The 20,306-nt window shown below is 40.1% G+C and overlaps 1 protein-coding gene and 1 long non-coding RNA gene across 2 annotated transcripts; both read right to left on the minus strand.

Annotated features, from left to right (window-relative positions):
• Positions 1-1,405: 1,405 nt before the first annotated feature.
• UBR7 (ubiquitin protein ligase E3 component n-recognin 7) lies at positions 1,406-20,235 on the minus strand. The gene is made up of 11 exons (XM_006133719.2): positions 19,919-20,235; positions 18,042-18,175; positions 16,524-16,584; positions 15,940-16,035; positions 14,889-14,942; positions 13,199-13,304; positions 9,767-9,951; positions 9,026-9,157; positions 8,484-8,646; positions 3,468-3,529; positions 1,406-3,272 (listed from the first exon to the last, which is right to left on the minus strand). Exons 1-11 carry the CDS (start codon positions 20,081-20,083, stop codon positions 3,180-3,182), a joined length of 1,251 nt encoding a protein of 416 aa, XP_006133781.2. The 5' UTR covers positions 20,084-20,235; the 3' UTR covers positions 1,406-3,179.
• LOC142829087 (uncharacterized) lies at positions 5,975-8,477 on the minus strand. The gene is made up of 2 exons (XR_012903322.1): positions 8,101-8,477; positions 5,975-7,996 (listed from the first exon to the last, which is right to left on the minus strand). It is a non-coding gene; the product is annotated as an uncharacterized LOC142829087 (long non-coding RNA).
• Positions 20,236-20,306: the final 71 nt, after the last annotated feature.

Consider the following 20,306-nt stretch of genomic DNA (forward strand, 5'->3'; position numbering starts at 1 on the left):
TCTTCTTCTGATCGCACTTTTGAAAGCAGAAACCATTACCTCTACATTTTCCTGTAGCACTAAAAACTGCTACTTCGGTGAGGGCAGACATGTTATAGATCATGAAATTTGTCAGATTAGTGACCTAGACTCTGTATTTTTCCCTTGGTATTCTCACTGTAAGTTACCTCTCCCCTTCCTGAATTTACTTTGTCTTGTACACCCTGTCTCAGGCTATCATTGTCATAGCTGGCAGAATGACAGCAATGAGTTGGATCCTTTAGGATTTAACTCAACGGATGTAATTTTCCACAGCCTTCTGGAACCAAGTTTTCTTCCTGCAAAAACACACTTTTGTTGCTTTTAAACAGCATCATTCTTTCTGCTACTCACACCTCTAGTTTCTTCCAAAACACAAACCTTTACTTTCAAGGTACTTTTGAATAGAAGGCAGCCTTCCACCACAGTACTACACTCATGCATCCTCCCATATCTTAAGTTAGCTGAACTGTGTTGCCAGACATTTGGAAACCAAGAACAGACCAAAGGTTTAGCTAGTGATAACTGTTTCTAAAACAGATTTCAGACTCACCATTGATGTGCTGGTGTTTGGAGATTGCAGTAAATAGTGTTGACTTGTAAGAATTTTACACACAGACTGGCTTAATAGCTTCATTTGATTAAGAAGAATCTTAATTGGTGCCCTGTCTCCATGATTCACCACTCCACCAAGGATTAACCTGGCTTTTTCCCATTACCTCTGCTAAAATGGCTTAAAATTAATGCCCTTGCCACCTCCATAATTTAGTCTCTTTCTAAACCAGGAAGAAAGCTTTAATTTTGTCCCTGAGCTTTCACTAGGCCAGGGTGTAATCCTTAGCTGATCAGCCAATAGTAGTACAAGATCAAGTCCTTTCCCAGGAAAGTTTTATTTAAACTGAGTCAGGGATCGCGGAAGCCATTATCTCATCTGTAAGGAAAAGATCTAAGATATGTGAGTATTGAACATTTGTTTTGCTCCTTAAATATTTAAAAAGACTTCCTCTAAAGAAAGCTCTTAGTCAAAGGCAGTGTCCTGGGAGATCTGAATCTTCCTTAGTTCTTGCTTCATTAAGATGGACTTGCTTGATGTTACTTTTGGGGCAAAATATGAAGGTGCTATTTAAAAACCAAGTACACTTACTTGATTCTGTCACCTTCTGGTCATAGTGATTGTTTTGAGTATGATTGCACAAGGTTCCTAATTACTGTCCAATCAGTTATCTTCCTTCCTGTTGTCCTTACCTCTGGTTTCTCTGTACAGAAGTCTCAGGACCACACGCAGGACCTTGGCTAAACACACCAACCCACCCACCCCCTTATTCCTGGGTTGAAAGACGCTGTTTGAAGTGGATGTACAAAAGTAAGTTTAAAAGCAACCATGACATTCAGGTTATCTGAACAGTAATTTTATTAAATTTTACAGAATCATTTTTGGAGTTAGTTAGACAGGTCAACTCCAGTAACAATTTCTAAAAAAAAAAAAGCACCTACAGGATCCAGAAATGTTGTTTTAAAAGCAACTTCTCATATCTGCCTAAAACCAATTAAATGAGTATCTATTTCTGCCCAAAGTAGGCTTTGCAAAGTTAGGCAGTCAAACAAAATTAATGGAGAGAATAGTAAAGGACAAGCTTAAAAACAAAAAAGCAGTACGTTTGATGTGAAACCAGCCTCCTGTGAAAATGCTAGCCCCCTCAAGTACTATGCGTATCAGCTTCAGATTTTAATGTTAATCCATGGAAAAAATTCACAATCTCACTTGTGGGTTTTAAACCAACTAACCTGTAAGTTCTGATATTTTAAAGTTTGGTTTTAAGGACTGCAGCTGTAGATTGAATCTTATGTTCAGTAATTACAACAGTGGTTCCAAAAAGGTCACAAGTTAGTTTATACTTCAGTAAATAGGTTTTAAAATGTTACGTTGATATATTCCTTTCTATAACATTTAAAACTAGAGTATCTTATGGTAGGTCAATTTTTAAAAACCCCAAAGCTTAGTTTGTAACCTATTAGTATCCCACATTTAGAATTCCATTTATATTCTAGCAAGAGGATAAAACTGACACTCCATTAATGTAAGACGTTACCATACAATGAAATGAACCAAGTTTTTTTCCTACAAAATAAAAATATATTAATGCCATGCGCTGTTGATTGAAGGAAAGTCCATGATTCCTTAATCTCCTCCTACCCAGAAAACATACTCCCCAGTAACAAGAGACTTAGTCTGTGCAAGTACAATGCAATTTAAGTTCACATTATGACCCTACTTTTAAGCTGTAGTTCTCCTATGGCTACATCTACACAGCAGAGCTATTTCGGAATACCGCACATCTTCAAATGCCCCTGATTATTTTGAAATATTTCAAAATAATGGGCACACTATTCTGACATCCCTGTAACCCTCATTCCACGAGGATTAAAGGATTTGTCGAACTACTGCTTTATTTTGAAATTTGGCACTGTGTAAACAGCGCCAAATTTTGAAATGAGTTATTTCGAAATAACCTTGGAATAAGCTACACAATTTGCCTAGCTTATTTTTGAGGTAAAGGTGCTGTGCAGATGCACCCTAAGTGATTAAATGTACCTTAATGTATAGAGAATTATGTCCATTGTGCACTCTGGTTAAATATCCCAGGTCAACAGGAACCCTTTGCATCAGAAACTTTAGTACTACTGCACCCACAACAGTTACTATGGAAGTATTCAAACCAGACAAAACAACACTATACCACAGTACAGTGTACATTTATTCCTGTTTTAGAAGGCTGTCTGCTCTCATCTTTAATATGTTATATGGCTCAAGTGAAAAGGTCAAAGGCTAAAAAGGAAACAGTGGCACAAGCTGTTTTAACAAGGACCAACCAATTCACTCCCTCTGAAACCAAACCAATTTATGATAACTGTTAAATATACTGACACTGTACAAAATGTGCATGATAAGTTGCTATGCAAGACACCTCTGCATCTTAGAGACCTGTATTAAGTTGCAAAAGTAAGAAGCATTTTATGGAACAGAATGAATGAGTACAGTTGGAGGAGGCTTCTTGAAAAGCAGGATTGGGGGGGGAGGTCAAATATTAGCAAAGGTGCTGTTTCTGTTAACTGAAGGATAGCTTTTTCCATTTGTCCTTAATGAAAGTTAAAGCTTTTTTCTAACTGCAGTAGTACTGCATCCTATTTGTCCGTCTTCTCTTGCGTGACTGAAATTCTTCAAAGAATTGCTGAATGTCTTCTCTTTTAACAACCTGAGAATAAAATGAAACTCAAATTGTAATAAACTAGTAAAACAACATATCTGGAAAAAGGACCAAATGACTTAAGTACTACATGAGAGAAGTTTCTTAGAACAGTATTTGCAATACACGCCACACTGATGTAAAAAAATGTTTTTTTAATTGTATTTTTTTCTATAAAATATTGCATAGTTGGTTATAGCTTACTGTTCCATCATCTGCAAATCTCCTGAGATATTCAGTCAGTTCTGTCTTTAAGTCGTTGTATTCTGGAAGAAAAAGTGGGGAAAATATTAGTCTCTGCTTCAATGATTGTTTGCTATTCTCCCCTCTTGACAACTAGTACTGACACAACTTGCCTCAGTAAAAAAATTTTGAGGTTGGATTATAAATTAATGCACTGAGGGAAAAGATTTAAGATGGTTCTTAAATCTGTGTGTCCATCAACTCTAACTTCACTTTGACCAGAAGCTGCTAATTGTTAAAGCGGTAAGCAATGGTGGCTTGTGACTAAGAGGCACAAATCATAGTAGTTATATTCACCATCATACAACAAATAATAGTTATGATTAAATACACAGAAAAGTGCAGAGAAAGAATAAGAATTCCAAATAAAACACAGGTGAGACATTTTCATATTAATTAAAGCTGGTTTGTTAAACTCCCAAACAAACATTGTTCCGCTAATTTCATATGCCTCTGCTATAACTATTGTCAAGATTCAAATAACCTGCAGTCACTAAAAAGTATAGACCCATCACCTGAAAAACTATAAAAGTAACATTAGCGCTTTAAATACCATTTATAAAACCTTTTTTAAAGCAGTTTAAGTCAACCGGCAAATCAGAACCTAACAATTACATTGTTTAGTAGTATATTTGCTTTAAAAACAAATACAATATCAAAAAATCATTCAAAAAGTTTCATAGCAAGAAAGTTCTATGGCCATTAAAGGACATAAGCTTGCCGTCTTCATCTAGTAAAGATCAATATATATTTATTTTAAGATCACCAGATTGGTTACTTCTCCAGGAAAGACAGCAATTCTTTTTCAATGCATAGTGTGGCCAGTGCACTAAGACAACCCTGTTCCACTCTGTTCTTCAAGTATGTCTTCACTGGTTTAAGGCAAGAAAAGCTTCTTTTCACTCTCACTGTTGTTGGGATAGTGGCAACTAAGCAACCAAAAAAAGGTACACTTCCTTAAGTACCTCACAGAGCCCAATTTAATTGACTTCCTGCAGCATGTTACTTACAGAATGATTCTGAAACTGCTCATCTTTGAAGATGACACCATCTAAATCAAAATAACTGCCATAAGAACTGGAGAGGAAGTAAAAGCATCTGTACAGAACTATTTGCTGAAAGCCTGAAATCTGGATGAGTCTGACAGCTCAATAAAGCAGAGGGTCTTTGTCTATAAACCTGAGACACAGCTGCAGAACAAGGATTTCATTGTATAGCTGTAAATACGTTTGCTGATCATCTTCAGAGAATCCATCTTCCAAATCCAGCCTATAGTTTTTTGGAGGTGGAGGTAAGTCAGTGAGGGTAAGGGCTACTTAAACACCTCTTTCAATATCTCTTTTTTATGCAGATCTCCAATCCTTGTGACTGTTAACTGCACTTACAAATTGCAATCTATATCAATGGCTTTTTTTTCTGAAGAACACCATTGAGAAGGTCAGTGATGCTGAAGATGTTATGGTAAAGAGTATGCCAAGAAAAGAAACTGGAAGTCCTTTAGTTTGGTATGGTATTCTGTGGCTTGCCGCTGAGATTCACCATCCCAACCAGCAGCATTGACAATTTCCTGAAATACTTTGCATAGCTTCTCTCTTTCTGAGACCATGGTATGTAGGACTCTACTGTTGGCTGTCCTTCGAAGTGCACATACGAATGGTATTTATCCAACAACACGATCCAACAGTTCAGTGTTTGCTTGTGTGTAAAAAAAAAACAAACATGGAGAAGCTTTCCAAGGTTGCAAAAATGCCATGGATTTCTTTAACACATTGCGCCCCTTGCTAGAGAGCTAGATCTAATTTGAGGGCAACACACCGCACAAATAGAGCTTGTTAGGGCTTGCAGACCCTGCAGCTCCCCAGCAATCATTATAGTGCTATCATATGAATAAGACATAAGTTTTCTTTTGCAGTTGTATTTTAACACTGAATCCACAAGCTGTTTCAAATCAACTGCCTTTTCATCTGCACTGCCATTTTTAACGCCTATGAGCTGCTCCTGTGTTTGCCCCTTCTGAAACGCGTGAAAGTTGGCTCGAGAGAAATATCAGTAGTTTCATCTACTTTTGAAGAGTGCAGCCTTTTACTTGTAATCTCATGATTATTGTAAAATATCATTTCCTCAGCCACACATTTGATCAATTTCTTTTGAATTGTCTGTGATAAGTCAGAAAAAATCGATGCTGTTTTCTGTCGATAAATATTCACTTGTAATTGAGGAAAAAATAATCAAAGTTCCCGGAGGTTATACTCCATTTTACAATAGCAATGGAATTAAAGATCCTGACGAGATAATTAGTTGCTTCAAAATCTCTGTTCTTCCTGTCTTTCTTCTTGTGCTCTAAGATAGCAAGGCAGCTTTACTCACAAAGCAATACAGCTATAGGAATGCTTGCCTGCTCCAAGCCTTTCAAGGAAACTTCATTTTTATGTGCTCTTGGATGAGCTGTAAATAGACGTCCTTTGTGACAGATTTTTCTAGTCACAGTACCCTTCATTAGCCCCCTTTTTTTAGCTGGAAGAAGCAACAAGGGCCAACAATATAATCCATTACTCACAGAGCTGCCTGTTAGCCATTTATGGACTTTGTACCAAAATGTCAAACTGCCGTATTCTTTTCCGGTCTTTCTTCAAGACTTCCAGTGCTGGTGGTGTTCTGCCTTTTTTAATGACTGAGCATCTCTCTTCTTGAGAACGTAATGAAAATCCTTTTTCCTCAGGTGATATAAAGTGTCATTTTCTACAAAAGCCATTACTGAACATTTTAAAATCTTAGATTCCAAACATGTGACCAAGGTCAGAACTGGCCTTAACTGCTACACTCTGTCATGGCCTCAAACAATGGTTACTAGAGCAACACCTTTATAAACTGACTCAGTGTGGTAAAATGGCATGGTTATCAGGCAGCTTCTTGAGGCACTATCATCTTTAGTGAGATTTGAGCCTCATGCAGCACTACATTTGGTGATGAGTTTTCGTATTGTACAGTGAGTTGTGAAAGATTTAAATCTAATCACAAGCACTTCCTGTGGAATCATGTTAACTTATTTAAAATACAGATTTTCGAACAGTTAAGTATATAATCAATTTGATAATAAATAATATGCAAAATGCATCTTGTAACTTTTGGGAATTCTTGGTTAGGCTGGGCTGACTAGCTGGCTGGAAAGCAAAGTGCTATCAACACTAATGAGAAATCAGAACATGGGAGGCAGATTCCATTTCTGGGACTTGGCAATTCTTCATCTGAGTCCACTGTTTCCTTACCAGATTTACAGTGCACCTGCCCACAGCAAACTACATACAGCAATCCGCACCTTTCTGAATGAGAGTTAACTGAACAAGAATCAAGCAATTTAATCTGTTCCTGTTAATTTTAAAACAAACACTAATTTTTAGGTGGATCCAAACAAGACAACATTCTCTGGGAACACTCCTATGCCTGGCATTACCTACTGATGTTCCCTACATAAGGGAATTCTTCTCTGCCTAAATGAACTATCTTAAAGGAGCACGTTAAGGACCTTTAAGCAAACCTGATAATCAAGTCTTATACATACATCAGTATTAGCTGTTCTTTATACGAAGTGAGCTTCATTGTTCAATCCCTCAAGGATTTATTAGCTGAAATTCTGCTCTGAAGTACAATACAGTCACACTGGTGGTACATTGTGTTCTTCAGAAAAGAGGCAAGAGTGAGAGATACAATTGACAAAGTTGTCCATGTAGGTGTAGGAGTCCCAATTTATGACTCAGGCTTGTTGGCCCTATGTCAGGGGTGGGCAATAATTTTTGGCCAGGACCCACATCAAAAATTTTTGAAGTGGCCCCAGGCTGCCCCAGGGTGCCCCAGAAAGGGTAGAACCAGGATGCTTCTTGGCTTCTCCAGCAGCAGACCATGATTGGTCTGGGGGTGGGAGAACACCTTTGCTCCCTCCCTTCCCACTAGGCACCCATGCCCCTGGCAGGACCGGAAGAGGCTTTGCACGTTCCCCCATACCAAGGCTAATCAGGGGCTGGGAGCAGAGGAGTTGCACGAAACTTCCTTCACCCTGTTCTGCACGAGCATACAGCACTTTGAAGTGCCGCTCCTCACAAAGCAGGGCAGGGGAAGGCGGCGTAATCTTTGTACTCTCTGCCTGCCCCCAAGCCAATCAGGGCTTGGGTGCAGGGGAAGTGCATGGCGCTTCAAAGCACTGCATGCTCCTGGCAGGGTGGGAGGAAGCTTCACATGCTCCCCTAGCCAATTAGGCCATGGGAGTGACAGGGCCTTGGCAGGCCGAATCTGGCCTGCAGAGGCCCTTCTGCCCACCCCTAATGTATATGCTCAAATATATCAGATACAGTTCAGCTTCTTGTTGAGGGACTGATGCACCATTTTTCAAATACTTTCATCTTCATATCTATAGACACTGGATTAGAGTTTGTGTCTAGTCCACAGAGAATACAACATCATTAGGAAATTCCATCTGCTCCAAAGCTGACAGCCACCTGACAAAATAATGTATATAAGAAGTAACTAAACGACTGCTTGACTTCCTCATTTATTCCTACTGCTTGTCACTCTTACCCTTCCCTACCTATTATCTACTTACGTTGAAATAAGTTTCCCGTGCTGGGCAGGGCAATTATATTTCCACTGTTCAGTCTATCTACGTTCTATATGAACACAGAAAAAGTTAATATTAACATGTCAACTTTTGAAAAGGAATTCCCGTTACCAGAACACAGCCAACCTGCTGAATTATAAATCAAGCAGAAGCTTCTACACCATCTGCTTCCTTAATATAAATAGCAACAATTACGAACAGGCTGGAGACAAAAGAACTCAAGGTTTTCTACAGAAATATTTCTGGAGATTAAACAGTCAGCTTATAAAACTGTTGCTATTTAAGTAAGAAGTCTGTTAAATATCTCCTTTAGGTAAGATACATATTTAAAATGCTGTGTTCAATTCTCAGAATGAAGTTATATTTACCACAGATGAGTTCTACTTGCTGGACTCTGTTCATGCTATTAAGAGTGTCCATTAAAGGATCTCTTCGGTCTGTTTCCTGGTCACTTGTACCTTTATTCTCATAGGCCAAGACAGTGTCACATTCATCAATCAGGAATTGGACATCCAGTTCTGAATACATTTTCTGAAGATAAAAGTAAAAGTTATTTTCCATCTTATAAACTTTACAGACCATCTGCCATCCTTTCAAGCCCTCTCCCAAAGAAGTAACATTTTAGCAAGTAATTCAGTCACTCATGAATGCTTCCAGAACTGTGATTACTATAGATAGTAGGTAAATAAACACAATTTTTCACAGGCTATTTTATACTATTAATTCTGAAGGTGAGAGAGTCATCAGATAAGATCCACACTTGTTTCCTTAGCTTAGTGGAATGTCTTCCAGTAGATATTTTATATTTAGAACAAGGAAGTTATACAGATTGTATTATGTATTGACTTCTCTCAATAGTCTTGAAGAATCTAATGTAAATATTAGCCTAAAAAACAAAATGTATACATACTAAACAGTCTTTGCATGTGCACAATTTACTCCGCCAGTTTGATGGCCAAAAGGTGGCAGTATCCTTCTTCAGAGATTGCATGGTCTGGAGTTCTCGCAGTTTACAGACTGGTTCATCACTTTTCAAAACAGTCTGAATTAAAATGAAACAAGTCAGTGTTTCACAATTTTATTTCAAAGGGATTTAATTCAAGTTTTTCTAGCTTCTTTCCTTACTTAGCTACAATACTGTACTGCTTTTATTTTTAAAGGTCCTTCATATGATGCTTAGAGTAAAGTTTGTATTAGAACACTGCTGTATACCCAGCAGAATCAACTAAAATTGCTAATGGCATTCATACTCTAAATTCATTGATTCTTCTTCTTATAAATCAGCATCAGATTTAATGCAAAAGCAGTGTAAAGGGTTCAGAAATCAGATCTGTGCTAGCCTGATGACACAGTTGCAATGGGTGGTACCCTCCACATTAGAAAGATAAATTTAGAAGTGATCTCAGGTTACTTAAGCAACAAAATGGAAGACATCAGAGGAATGGAAGATATTTGCTGAGGATACTGTATGCCTGAAATTAAACCTTTTATATCAGTATTTATTGGCATGTCAACTACAGCAAAGGCTGTACTGGAACAGTCCCTATTCAACACTTGTGTATTTAATTAAATTTACTATTAAAAGAGTGTGGAATGTGTCTACACTAAGTAGAGGGGGAACATAAGATAGTAAGAAAAATGTGTGGTTTACCTCTGGGCATTTAGACCCAGAACTAGTAGATGGCTCATTAAATTGTTCTACTTGCTCCTCTTCCTTGATCTTCCCTGGATGATCTCCACTTTCCTTTTTGATTTCTCTTTTCTGTTCTTCAGATTCCTTGACATTCAGTACAATCTTTTCATCTTCAAGTGATTTCACTTTAGTCACAGTAGGAACTAGAAAATGCACGTCCATAACATAAGCTTGCCAGACAGTTTCAGAATTTTTTTACTTAAAACTGTAGTGTCATAGACATGCTCAAACTTCACGGTACATTTCAATAAAAGCAAGATTATATTCTAGAGCTATCTGGGTATATTATGAACTCAAACAATAAAAAAACTGCTTAATGTTTTATCATAGTTCCCTCAGACCTGTCTACACCTAATGTCCCAAAATAATGTTACCATGACAAGTCTCAGTTTATTTTTATGAACTGAATGACTGATATAAACTTCTTAAGTCCTTTGTGCCGTCCCACTTCCAAAGCAGAAAAGAAAACCCTCATTGTCCTTTCAATCTGAAAGCCTGGGCTGTGTCTAGACTGGCCAGTTTTTCCAGAAAATCAGCCGCTTTTCCGGAAAAACTTGCCAGCTGTCTACACTGGCCGCTTGAATTTCCACAAAAGCACTCACTCCTACTGTAAGAAATCAGTGCTTCTTGCAGAAATACTATGCTGCTCCCGTTCAGGCAAAAGTCCTTTTGCGCAAAAGGGCCAGTGTAGACAGCTCAGATTTGTTTTCCACAAAAAAGCCCCAATCACGAAAATGGCAATCGGGGCTTTTTTTGTGGAAAAGCGCACCTAGATTGGCACGACGCTTTTCCGCAAAAAGTGCTTTAGTGGAAAAGCATCCATGCCAATCTAGACGCTCTTTTCCGTGAAAAGCATTTCCGGGAAATCATGCCAGTCTAGACGTAGCCTTAGACTCTAGAATTTATTGGAAAGTAATGGAGAAAATGGGGGGGAGGGGCTGGGGTAGAGGAAGAAATGCCATGATCTCATAGTGCTAAACATTCCTATTATGCTAGTCTTCCTTTGGGTTTCTGAAATTAATTGATATTTGCAAAAGGCTGGATGGTAGCCAGATACTTTCTCCAATTTTATTTTAGCATATTTTATGCCTGATTCACTCTTTAAACTTTATTTTTTTAAGACTAACATATGGCAGAAACCAACAAAATATATTTAATGCATTATAAAATACCTTTTTAGAATATTTACAGACGTCTTTAAGACAACAAAAAACAATATGGGGGGCTGTCTGCACTGGACGCTTCAATTTGCGCAAGAGCACTGACATTCTAATGTAAGAATTCAGTGCTTCTTGCGCAAATACTTTGACGCTCCCGCTCAAGGATAAGCCCTCTTGAGCAAGAATACTTGCGTAAGAGGGCCAGTGTAGACAGGCACCTTAATTTTGTGCGCAAGAAAGCCTGATGGCTAAAATGGCCATCAGAGCTTTCTTGTGCAAAAGCTCATCTATACTGGGCATGGATGCTTTTGCGCAAAAGCTCATCTATACTGGGCATGGATGCTTTTGCGCAAAAGCACTTTTTGCGCAAAAGCACTTTTTGCGCAAAAGCATCCATGCCCATTTAAGACGCTCTTTTGCGGAAATACTTGTTTTTCCGTTAAAAGCATTTCCGCAAAATCATGCCAGTCTAGACGCAGCCCATGCTGTGTGAATGATAAAATATTCTCCTAGTTTACAGAGATTTCTCAAAAAACAGACTTTTAAAAAATAATTTGTCCACATATAATAAAGTGCCATTATTAATCCATTACAAATAAAATTAAGCAATCTTACATAAGCACATTGCTCTCAAGTCCTGGAAAATTCTGGAGCATGAAACACATGACTGCTGCAGCTTAGAACACTGCTTCTTCCTAAGTCTCAGAGGAGTAGCTATGTTAGTCTGTAACTTTAAAAAATGAGTAATCCTGTGGCACTTTGGGCCTGGTCTACACTATGGGATAAATTCAAATTAAGATATGCAACTTAAGATAAGCAATTATCATAGCTGAAGTGGAAGTATCTTAATTTGTATTTCAGTGTTGCCCACACTGCGGGAAGGCGAAGGGAGCACATTCTCCCTTGGGCTTCTCTTACTCCTCACGGAAGCAGGACTACTGGCAACAATAGGAGTGCCCTCTTAGTTCAAATTAGCCTGTCTTCATACAATCTGCTAATTCGAAATCCTGCAAGATCAACTATGGCTGCTTTGATCTTATCTGTAGTATAGAAACTAACAAAAATACAAAGTATCATAAGCTTTTGTGGGTAAGACCCACTCCCTCAGTCAGTTTGTCTGTCACCAGGACAGCTGAAACTGTCAACATAACTTTGTAGAGTGGGTGATTAACCAAAGTGATCAAACATTTCATTGTAAGCATCTGTACAGAGGCTCTTTATTTCATTGGTATTTTAACAGGGGAAAGGCTTGGTCATCTCTTCTAAGCAATCTTGGGAGATATAAAAGTATATAGACCTACCCTAGCTTCCTTCATGATTTAATGAAGCAATCTTAGCACCAAAAGTGTGTTATGTAACGGATTTACTACTTGTGCATGCTCCATGCTAGGGATGTAAGACTAGTTGACGATCTGATAAGCAGAAGCTTATCACTAGAAGTCAACTAGTGATGCAACTAATCGCTTCCCCCACTTGCTGCCTCTATTGGGGGAGGGGAGCAGGAGCTGGTGGTGGTGGAAGCCAGCTTAAAAGCAGGTTCCTCCCCAGCACCATCTCCGCTGGAGGCAGGGGAGGTAGAGGCACAAAAGAAACGGGTCAAGAGGGGACTGAAGCAGTCTCTGCTTACGCCGCTTCTGCTGCAGCTCTGCTTTTGAAATGTACAAGAACTCCAGCAGGTGTATATTTCTAAAGCAGAAGCTCCCACAGGGAACATGGGGCCAACAGAGAAGTTCCCTGCTGGTCCTGCGCTCCCTGCAGGGCTTCCTTTTGAAATGTACAGGAGCCACCTCCAGAGTCCATTCAATCCTACTCCAACGTCATCTCTCCCCCAACTCTATTTCTCCCCACCCAATGTTGTCATATCTTTTTGGTAGTTTTGATTTAACCTAGAATGTAAATTCCTGGAGAGCAAATATCAAGTCTTTATGCAATGTTTGCCATAAATACCTATGGTGAGAAAACAAACATATAAACTACTCTCAAAATTAAACAAAAAACAAGATTTTAATAAATTTAAGAATTAGGCCTTTTTTTTCTTCAATAAAACACAAAACCTAAAGTTGCCACATAAGCTACTTTATTGCCTGAGGTTTTTATTTAAATAGCTAACAGTTTCTTCAGCCTTCTCAAAAATATCTGTATTCTACTTGTATATGATTATGCGAGTTAAATCAGCTACATGTGGGAGGTTTATATAATAGAAATAGTAGTACAAATCTCCTAATTTTACCTGCTAACTGTGAAGTATAGGCCCAAAGAAAAGCACAGGAATTCATGCAGGTCTGGCACACCATCTCATGGAAGTCCCCACTCTCAGGGGGAACTGTACCAAGGTGCTGTCCAAAAGAAATAAGAACACATGACAGAGATATATTAGTTGCAACTTAATGAATTCTACAGAGTATTTTTTCCTCTAGTTTTAGTGGCAGAATAAAAAAACATCATGCGCACCTCTACCCTCATGTTGTCAGTATTCTCATTATAAGTCTCTTATCTCCCATACCCAGCATCCATAATGCTAGAAGATGAGGATCAATAAATTTTAAGAATTTATCCAGATTATTAGCCTCTTTTCACATGTCAACCCCCCCACAAAGTCTGGACTAAGGATGTAACTACCTAGTAAAAATGTTAACCGGTTAAATGGTTAACCATAAAGGGCGAGTGGGCCCTTTGCTTTCAAAGTAGTTCATTGGCGTGTTGCTGAAGATTATAAAAATCACACATATAAAAAAGTGACACCCCCCCCCCCCCACCACCTCAGGCTGCCATTGGGAAAGGTGTACCAGTTTAATAGGCTGCATTGGTCCCCATAAATCCTAAGGACATCCCAACATGAGGCTGCAGGTGAGCTTTTGTTTATACATAAGGATGGTCAGAAGTCTGGATGTTTGTAACACAGAGTACCTGTATTTCCATATCTTGTCTATCCCTAACAGGACAGCTACCAGACACAATAGTTTTAAGTAGCCTTATTTAGTAATCCGAGACTTTTTCCTTGTTTAACAAGTTTTATAAAACATTGTATCCTTCAGCTTCAGAATGAGAGGAAAGTGAAAATGATTAGATACAAAATCGAAACAGAGGATTAAAATAAATTACCTCCATTTTCTTTTGACAAATTGTAACACTATCTAGTTAAAGCTAGAACATTCATCAAAATACTTAATATCTAATAAACATTATATAGAAAAAATAATCCTATAATTTTACTCAAAGTCAAATCAAGTTACAGTAATCAACAATAACTATTTCACATCTTTGTTCCAGGACTTGCAATCATGGTACTTGCTTCTATCTAGTTTACAATTTCCCCATCTAAGAACTCCCTAATCCTGCATAAAAAAGGGGATTTTCAAAGGCAACAATGGCACCTAGGCACTGAACTCGACTTGCTTTCAATGGTAATTGGGTGCCTTGATGTCCATTTGCCTTACAAAAATCTATCCTAATGTATCTAATCAGATACTGACTGTGCAGCTTATTCCTTTCCTCACTAAAATATATATGACTAAGTTAATGTCCCATCAAAGGAGCTTCCATTCACCACATATCATAATCATGGTTGATAATGGTGTGCTTAACAATCTTCTTCTCCAGTTCCAATGAAACATTAACATTCATAACAGTCTTCCATAAAACATTAAAGTTTAGACATGTATAAGGATTAGTTTAGGCAACCCTGAATAAAGCAGAGATTCTTCTTCATTTTAGGTACTAGCTCATTATAAGGATTGCCAATATGCAAAAACAAATATTTAGTCTTTTTCTTACAGCCTAAAAAGAGCTAATTTGAATGTTCTTGCACTACTTCTCAACGATTCCTCTCTACCTTTTCAAGTAAGTTTTACCATAAGGAAAACACCAATTTTAGCCTATTTCCATGCAAGATGACAATATTGTTATATACATATCCTTACCCTTCCATGGAACCAGTCTTCACAAACTATGCACTGGATCATTTCATCTGGGATCTAGAAGTATGGTTATAAATAATATCAATCTTTAAAGTTTCTCATGGGCTTTTAAAAGCAGTGTATTCTGATGAACATACAAGTAAAACACTTTCCACAGTGAGACACTTAAATTGGATGGCCATTACAAATACTTACCGCCTCAGCCAAAGTTTCGAAGAACTTGTAATTTGTTGTAGTCTGATAACTAGTGTGTCCCATTATCTAACAAGATTTTTTCATTATTGCCAGATATGCTATGTAACATTCTACAACCCAAAGGACCGGGATTTACCACAGGAATATTGTACGTTATATAAAAGTATGCCTTAAAAGGTATCATTCTAAAAATCTTGATCTGCTAAACATTAATATTTCATTGGATTGTATGTGCTGTCATATCTATAGTTATGAAGTTTTGCTACATGTGTGTTACTGAAAGATGTAGAGAAGCTGAAAATTAGGGTGGGTAAAAAGATAATTTAAAAAAATAAAAAGTGACCACTGTATGTTTTATATTGTGTTGTAATAGAAATGAATATATTTGAAAATGTAGAAAAAAATCCAAAAGTATTTAAATGGTGTTTTATTCTTAACAGCACTGTGAACTGCACAATTAATTTTTAATCACTTAATAGCCCTATTTTTTGTCATTCATTTCTTAGAGAGTGTGTTTCTAATTAAACTATCTCAAGAGTTTAATAATTTTAGGATGTGAGGGGAAAATTATGCTTTATTTGTGGATAGGGAACTAGCTCTTCATTTAAGTTATGAATGGGGAAACAGCATTATTTTATTTCCTATCTTTCTAATCTATCTTCAAGGCAAAATATTCTGTACTCGTACAACATTATGCAAATGCAGACTAAATACGATTAACAAAAGTAACACACCAGGTAAGATCTCTCTATGAAGATAGAAATCCATTCTATGGGAGAATTTGAGGACCGTAGTTCTACACAGAAAAAAAGTTTGTGCACTGTATCCATAGCATTTTTACTGACTGTGCATTTCTTACCTCATCTTCAGGATCAGGATAAGGTCTTTCACAAACACAGTATAATCCATAGAAGTTGTGATTATATTTATTGCCTGAATTCACTTTTCCCTTTTCCTAAAACAGAATATGTTTTAATGTACAGTATGGTGAAAAAACATGACCATTCAGAGACTGTGTAACTGAAGATAATTTTTGTCCTATTCTAATCTCCTAAGAGATAACCCACATGATGTCCTGCTACAAAGAAAATATTAACCTTAAGTGCCATTGACTAGTCAATTAGTCAATAAGTGGGGGAGCCACAGCAGTTTTAGCTCCCTGCCTTGGGAGCTAATCCTACTGTGGCTCTGCCTTTTAAATGTATTAAGAGCCTGCAAGTACCCACACCAAGTACCCACACCAAGTATAGGTTCTGCAAGTACCCACACCAAGTATAGGTTATAATTTACCCATTTTAAATTTAGTTCCTTCAAAATCAGTTCCTAGCTTAGTATAGGTAAGTCTTTGTACAGAAGAAAGCACAAGTAACTTCCCTCTTACTCTGAGAAGCAAAAGTACCATCTAGCATTAATCTTTGTCAAGATAGCAATGTTTAAACTTACCGGAAATAACTTGCACTGCAAATTTTTGAATTTGCTGTTGCCACAGTCACAGCGGAAGTTTCTGGAAAGAAAGATATAGCATGAATAGTTTGAACTGCTATCTTAAAATTAAATGTTTTGTTATTTACAACTGTGAAACGCTCTAACAAGCTATTTAAACAAAAACATATGTGAGAATTTGTTAGGCAGTCTTGAACCCTTATCTCCTACTGAGGTCCTGTTAGATCTCAGCCAAGCAATGTTGAGTTACATCAGTATCTAGTTTGGGAAACCTCAGTGAAAGATGTATTTTTTTGCTGCTGTAATTACTCACATACATAAAAGCAAGCACATGTGTTATTGTTTGCAAGACTGGGATCTAAGACAGCTGGATGTCACAAGAGTCTGTTCTATTGGAGATACCATCTTTTGTATGAGATATGCAACTGAACTCCTTCACACTTAGGATAATTCAAAATCACAAAAATGAAAGTATTAAGAGGGGTATTAGCTGGGGTGCTTTGCAAAAATTCTCCTTTAGGCAATTAGTCTACCTATCAAAGATTCAGTTTAAATATGTTCTGATGATAAACCTCAACTAATATTTTTCTTCATTTAATTTGTACTGTTGGATAGTAGCATTGTGCTTTGTTGAACAACCATTATGTTCTACCCTGGATGTAGCAGTATGCCTGTGATTAGTGATGTGAAACCTACGCATTTTATTTGACTGAGATGGAACTGGGGAGGCCTTATGATTTAGAAAGCATAAAGCATGTAAGCAAGAACACTTTATAATGTAACAGAGAAGCACAATCTATACTTTGAAAATAAGTTTTTTTGGGATCAAAGCTGTTGTTTTTTCTGAAACCCATTCTCCCCAAACCACACAGTAATATAACGAAAGGACCCAACTGTGCTGCGCGCCACCTCAGAGTGTTCTCTGCCTCTACAATCAGCAAATGTTAATCTGTGCAGTGGAAAACATTAGGGATGTTAAGGAGCATGTAATTCATTAATCATGTAATCGACAAAAAATTTGCAATGACACAATTAATTGATAAAAGTTAGCATTGCAAGCACTCAGTGCCAACTTGTGCCAGGTTCTGGCAACTACCCCTGCTGTGGCTCTGCATTAGAATCACTTTAAAAGATAGCACGTGGGCAGGCTGGCTCAGTTCCAGTTCGGGCAGGGTCCCAGCAACTACAGCAGCAGGAGTTGCCAGAACCCAGCACCAGTCGAGCCTGAGCCAGCCTGTTGACCAGCCCGCTAAAAAATGTACTTGAAGAGCCAGGGGAGTGAGAAGAGGGAATTGCATGTAGCCAATAGCATTAACAGATAAGGACCTGCTTATCAGGTAACTGTTTAATTGACTACACTGTTACATCCCTAATTAACACCCCTTTAAGAAGATAGGTATTTAGCATTAATGCACAGAGTGCTTTTTGGTGTGATGCTTTATTTCTTCACAATGTCAAAGAGAAAAGTGTTTTTAAAAAAAAAGACAGTGAAGTCTCCCCTCGCTGAAAAAGCTTTACCTTTTTGTATATAGTTCAAATAACTTGTGTGTGCCATGACATTCATAACTGCAAGCTAAACAGATCCCTGCTGGTTCTTCTCCTGGTGGAGTGCAAGTACTGCAGGCATACAAGGCTTGTCTTTTTACAGCACCCTACAAAAACAAGATATATGACTATAGGAAATACAGAGAAGTGCAGAAATAATTTACTATAGACAAAGTAGTAAATGCAGTTTGTGTCCAAAGAATTGGATTTATAAGCAGGTCAGTGTTTGCTGGCCAAACTAACACAGGGTGCAAAACACAGACATTTACAGGTTGGTCCTCTCAGGACCTGACCAGTCCTGAACAAGCGGATTTGCCAGACCAGGGAAAGCCCCTCCCCTAATGCCTCATACTGCCCTGCAGCTCCCAGAGCTAGGGCTCTAACCTGGCCCTGCTGCTGCCCAAACCCCCCGGGGCTCTCTAGCTGCCCCCAGTTCAGCTGCTGCATGGCTCCATGGCCAGGACCGGGGCTCCATGGCCACTTGGCTCTGCAGCCGGGGTAGGAGCTGGAGCTCCCTATCTGCCACTAGGGCTGTGGCTCCCCAGCCACAGAGTTCCAGCACTGTTCTGGCCCCAGAGGCTGGGGAGCTCCAGCCACAGCCAAAGAGCACTGGCCCTGGTCACGGAGCCAAGCAGCTGTGGAACTCTGGCGTCAACAAATGAGTTCTGTAACCACTTGACTCCGGGGCCACGGCTGGAGCTCTGCAGTTGGGGCCAGAGCTCCATGGCCACAGCTAGGCTGGAGCCGCCCAGCCACTGGGGTCAGAATTCCCCACTGTGCCGCACTACCTGCCCCCCAACACAGGAACCCAGTCTGAGTCACTACCATGCTCCTGCTCCGCCGCCAGACCTCCCTGTTCCTGGGCTGACCTCTGAATAGACCTTTAAACTGAGATAGATCAGGATAAATGCAGCAAAGATATATTTTCTATCTTTTCAAGATGAGGCTCTTGCACTATGTGACATATATTGACTGACATGAAACAAGCCCTATATTTGGAAAAAAATCGGGAATGTGAAACTATGGGTTTCCTATAGTTCAGAGCCAGGCAGTGTGCTCTGGACTGCAAGTCCTCTATTTACCAACAGAGTATGGCCTAAAGCAGTGGTCCCCAACCTTTTGGGGCTGGGGGGCGCCCGGGGGCGGCACCACATATGCGCCGCGCACCTGGAGGCGCCAGCCATGCATACGCCCAGGGCAGGGGCCGCACATGCACTGCACGCCCAGGAGGCCACACATGCGCTGGGTGCCCGGAGTGCAAGAATGGCTCAGTCCAGCCCTGGTTACTAGGTGGGTGCACATAAATGCCCCCGCAGGCACCGCATTGGGGACCACTGGCCTAAAGGTCAGATATTGATGGTTTGTTTCCCACCAATGACCATCACATAAAGGTAACTGGGCAATAACTACAGTCCCTCTGCCCCAAAGAGATTCTCTCTTTAGTCCTGCTTTGCTACTGAGCTTGCCACAAAGGGGAACACTGAGTGAGAGGCAAAGGGCTCCCTAAGCTTGGCACTTGCTGGGCTCTGGGTCAACGCCCCCCCCCATTCTAACGGCTCCTAAAGAAAGCCAAGGACTAGCCCTAACCGCCCTCCTTGCCTCGCGACAACCTCACCGCACACTCCACTAGCTACAGCCCACTCCGCCCCCACCCACCGACCCCCACCTGTTCCTCCCAGACCACCGACCTCTGCCCTGTTGCCTTAGGCCGCACTGAACCCCTTCCACTGGCTTCCTCACCACCCGCCCCCAGACCTGCCGCTCCCCGCGAAGGTGCCTTAGCCCCGGCTCCCGTCCCTCCGCTGCCGCTCAGCCCCGAGCCTCTCTCCAGCCCGGCCCCGCCCCCTCACCTGGGAGTAGCTGCAGCGCTCGTGGTCGCTCCCACCCAGCACCGCCCGCGCCTCCTTCTCGAGCTCCTCGTTCTCCGCCAGCACATCGGCCAGGGAGACCACGGGCTCCTCCGGGGCCCCCGCGCAGCCGCCAGCCGGCTCAGCGCCCCCGGCCGCAGCCTCCATCGCGGGACGGGCCGAGACAGAGACGGCACAAGGCGGGAAACGAGACCCAACGCTAGGGGTCGCCACAACGGAAGCGGAACTGCCCGCACACCACGTGATCCCGGAGCCCGCAGGACGAGGGGTTGGTGCGTGATACGGACAGATAGAGACAGCAACAAAGTCACAAAGGGTGGGGGTGGAGCCGGTTAGTACCACGTGTCGGGGGCAGACACGTCACACGTGA

This window comes from Pelodiscus sinensis, chromosome 4 (assembly GCF_049634645.1).
Source record: "Pelodiscus sinensis isolate JC-2024 chromosome 4, ASM4963464v1, whole genome shotgun sequence".
NCBI classification, from domain to species: domain Eukaryota; kingdom Metazoa; phylum Chordata; order Testudines; family Trionychidae; genus Pelodiscus; species Pelodiscus sinensis.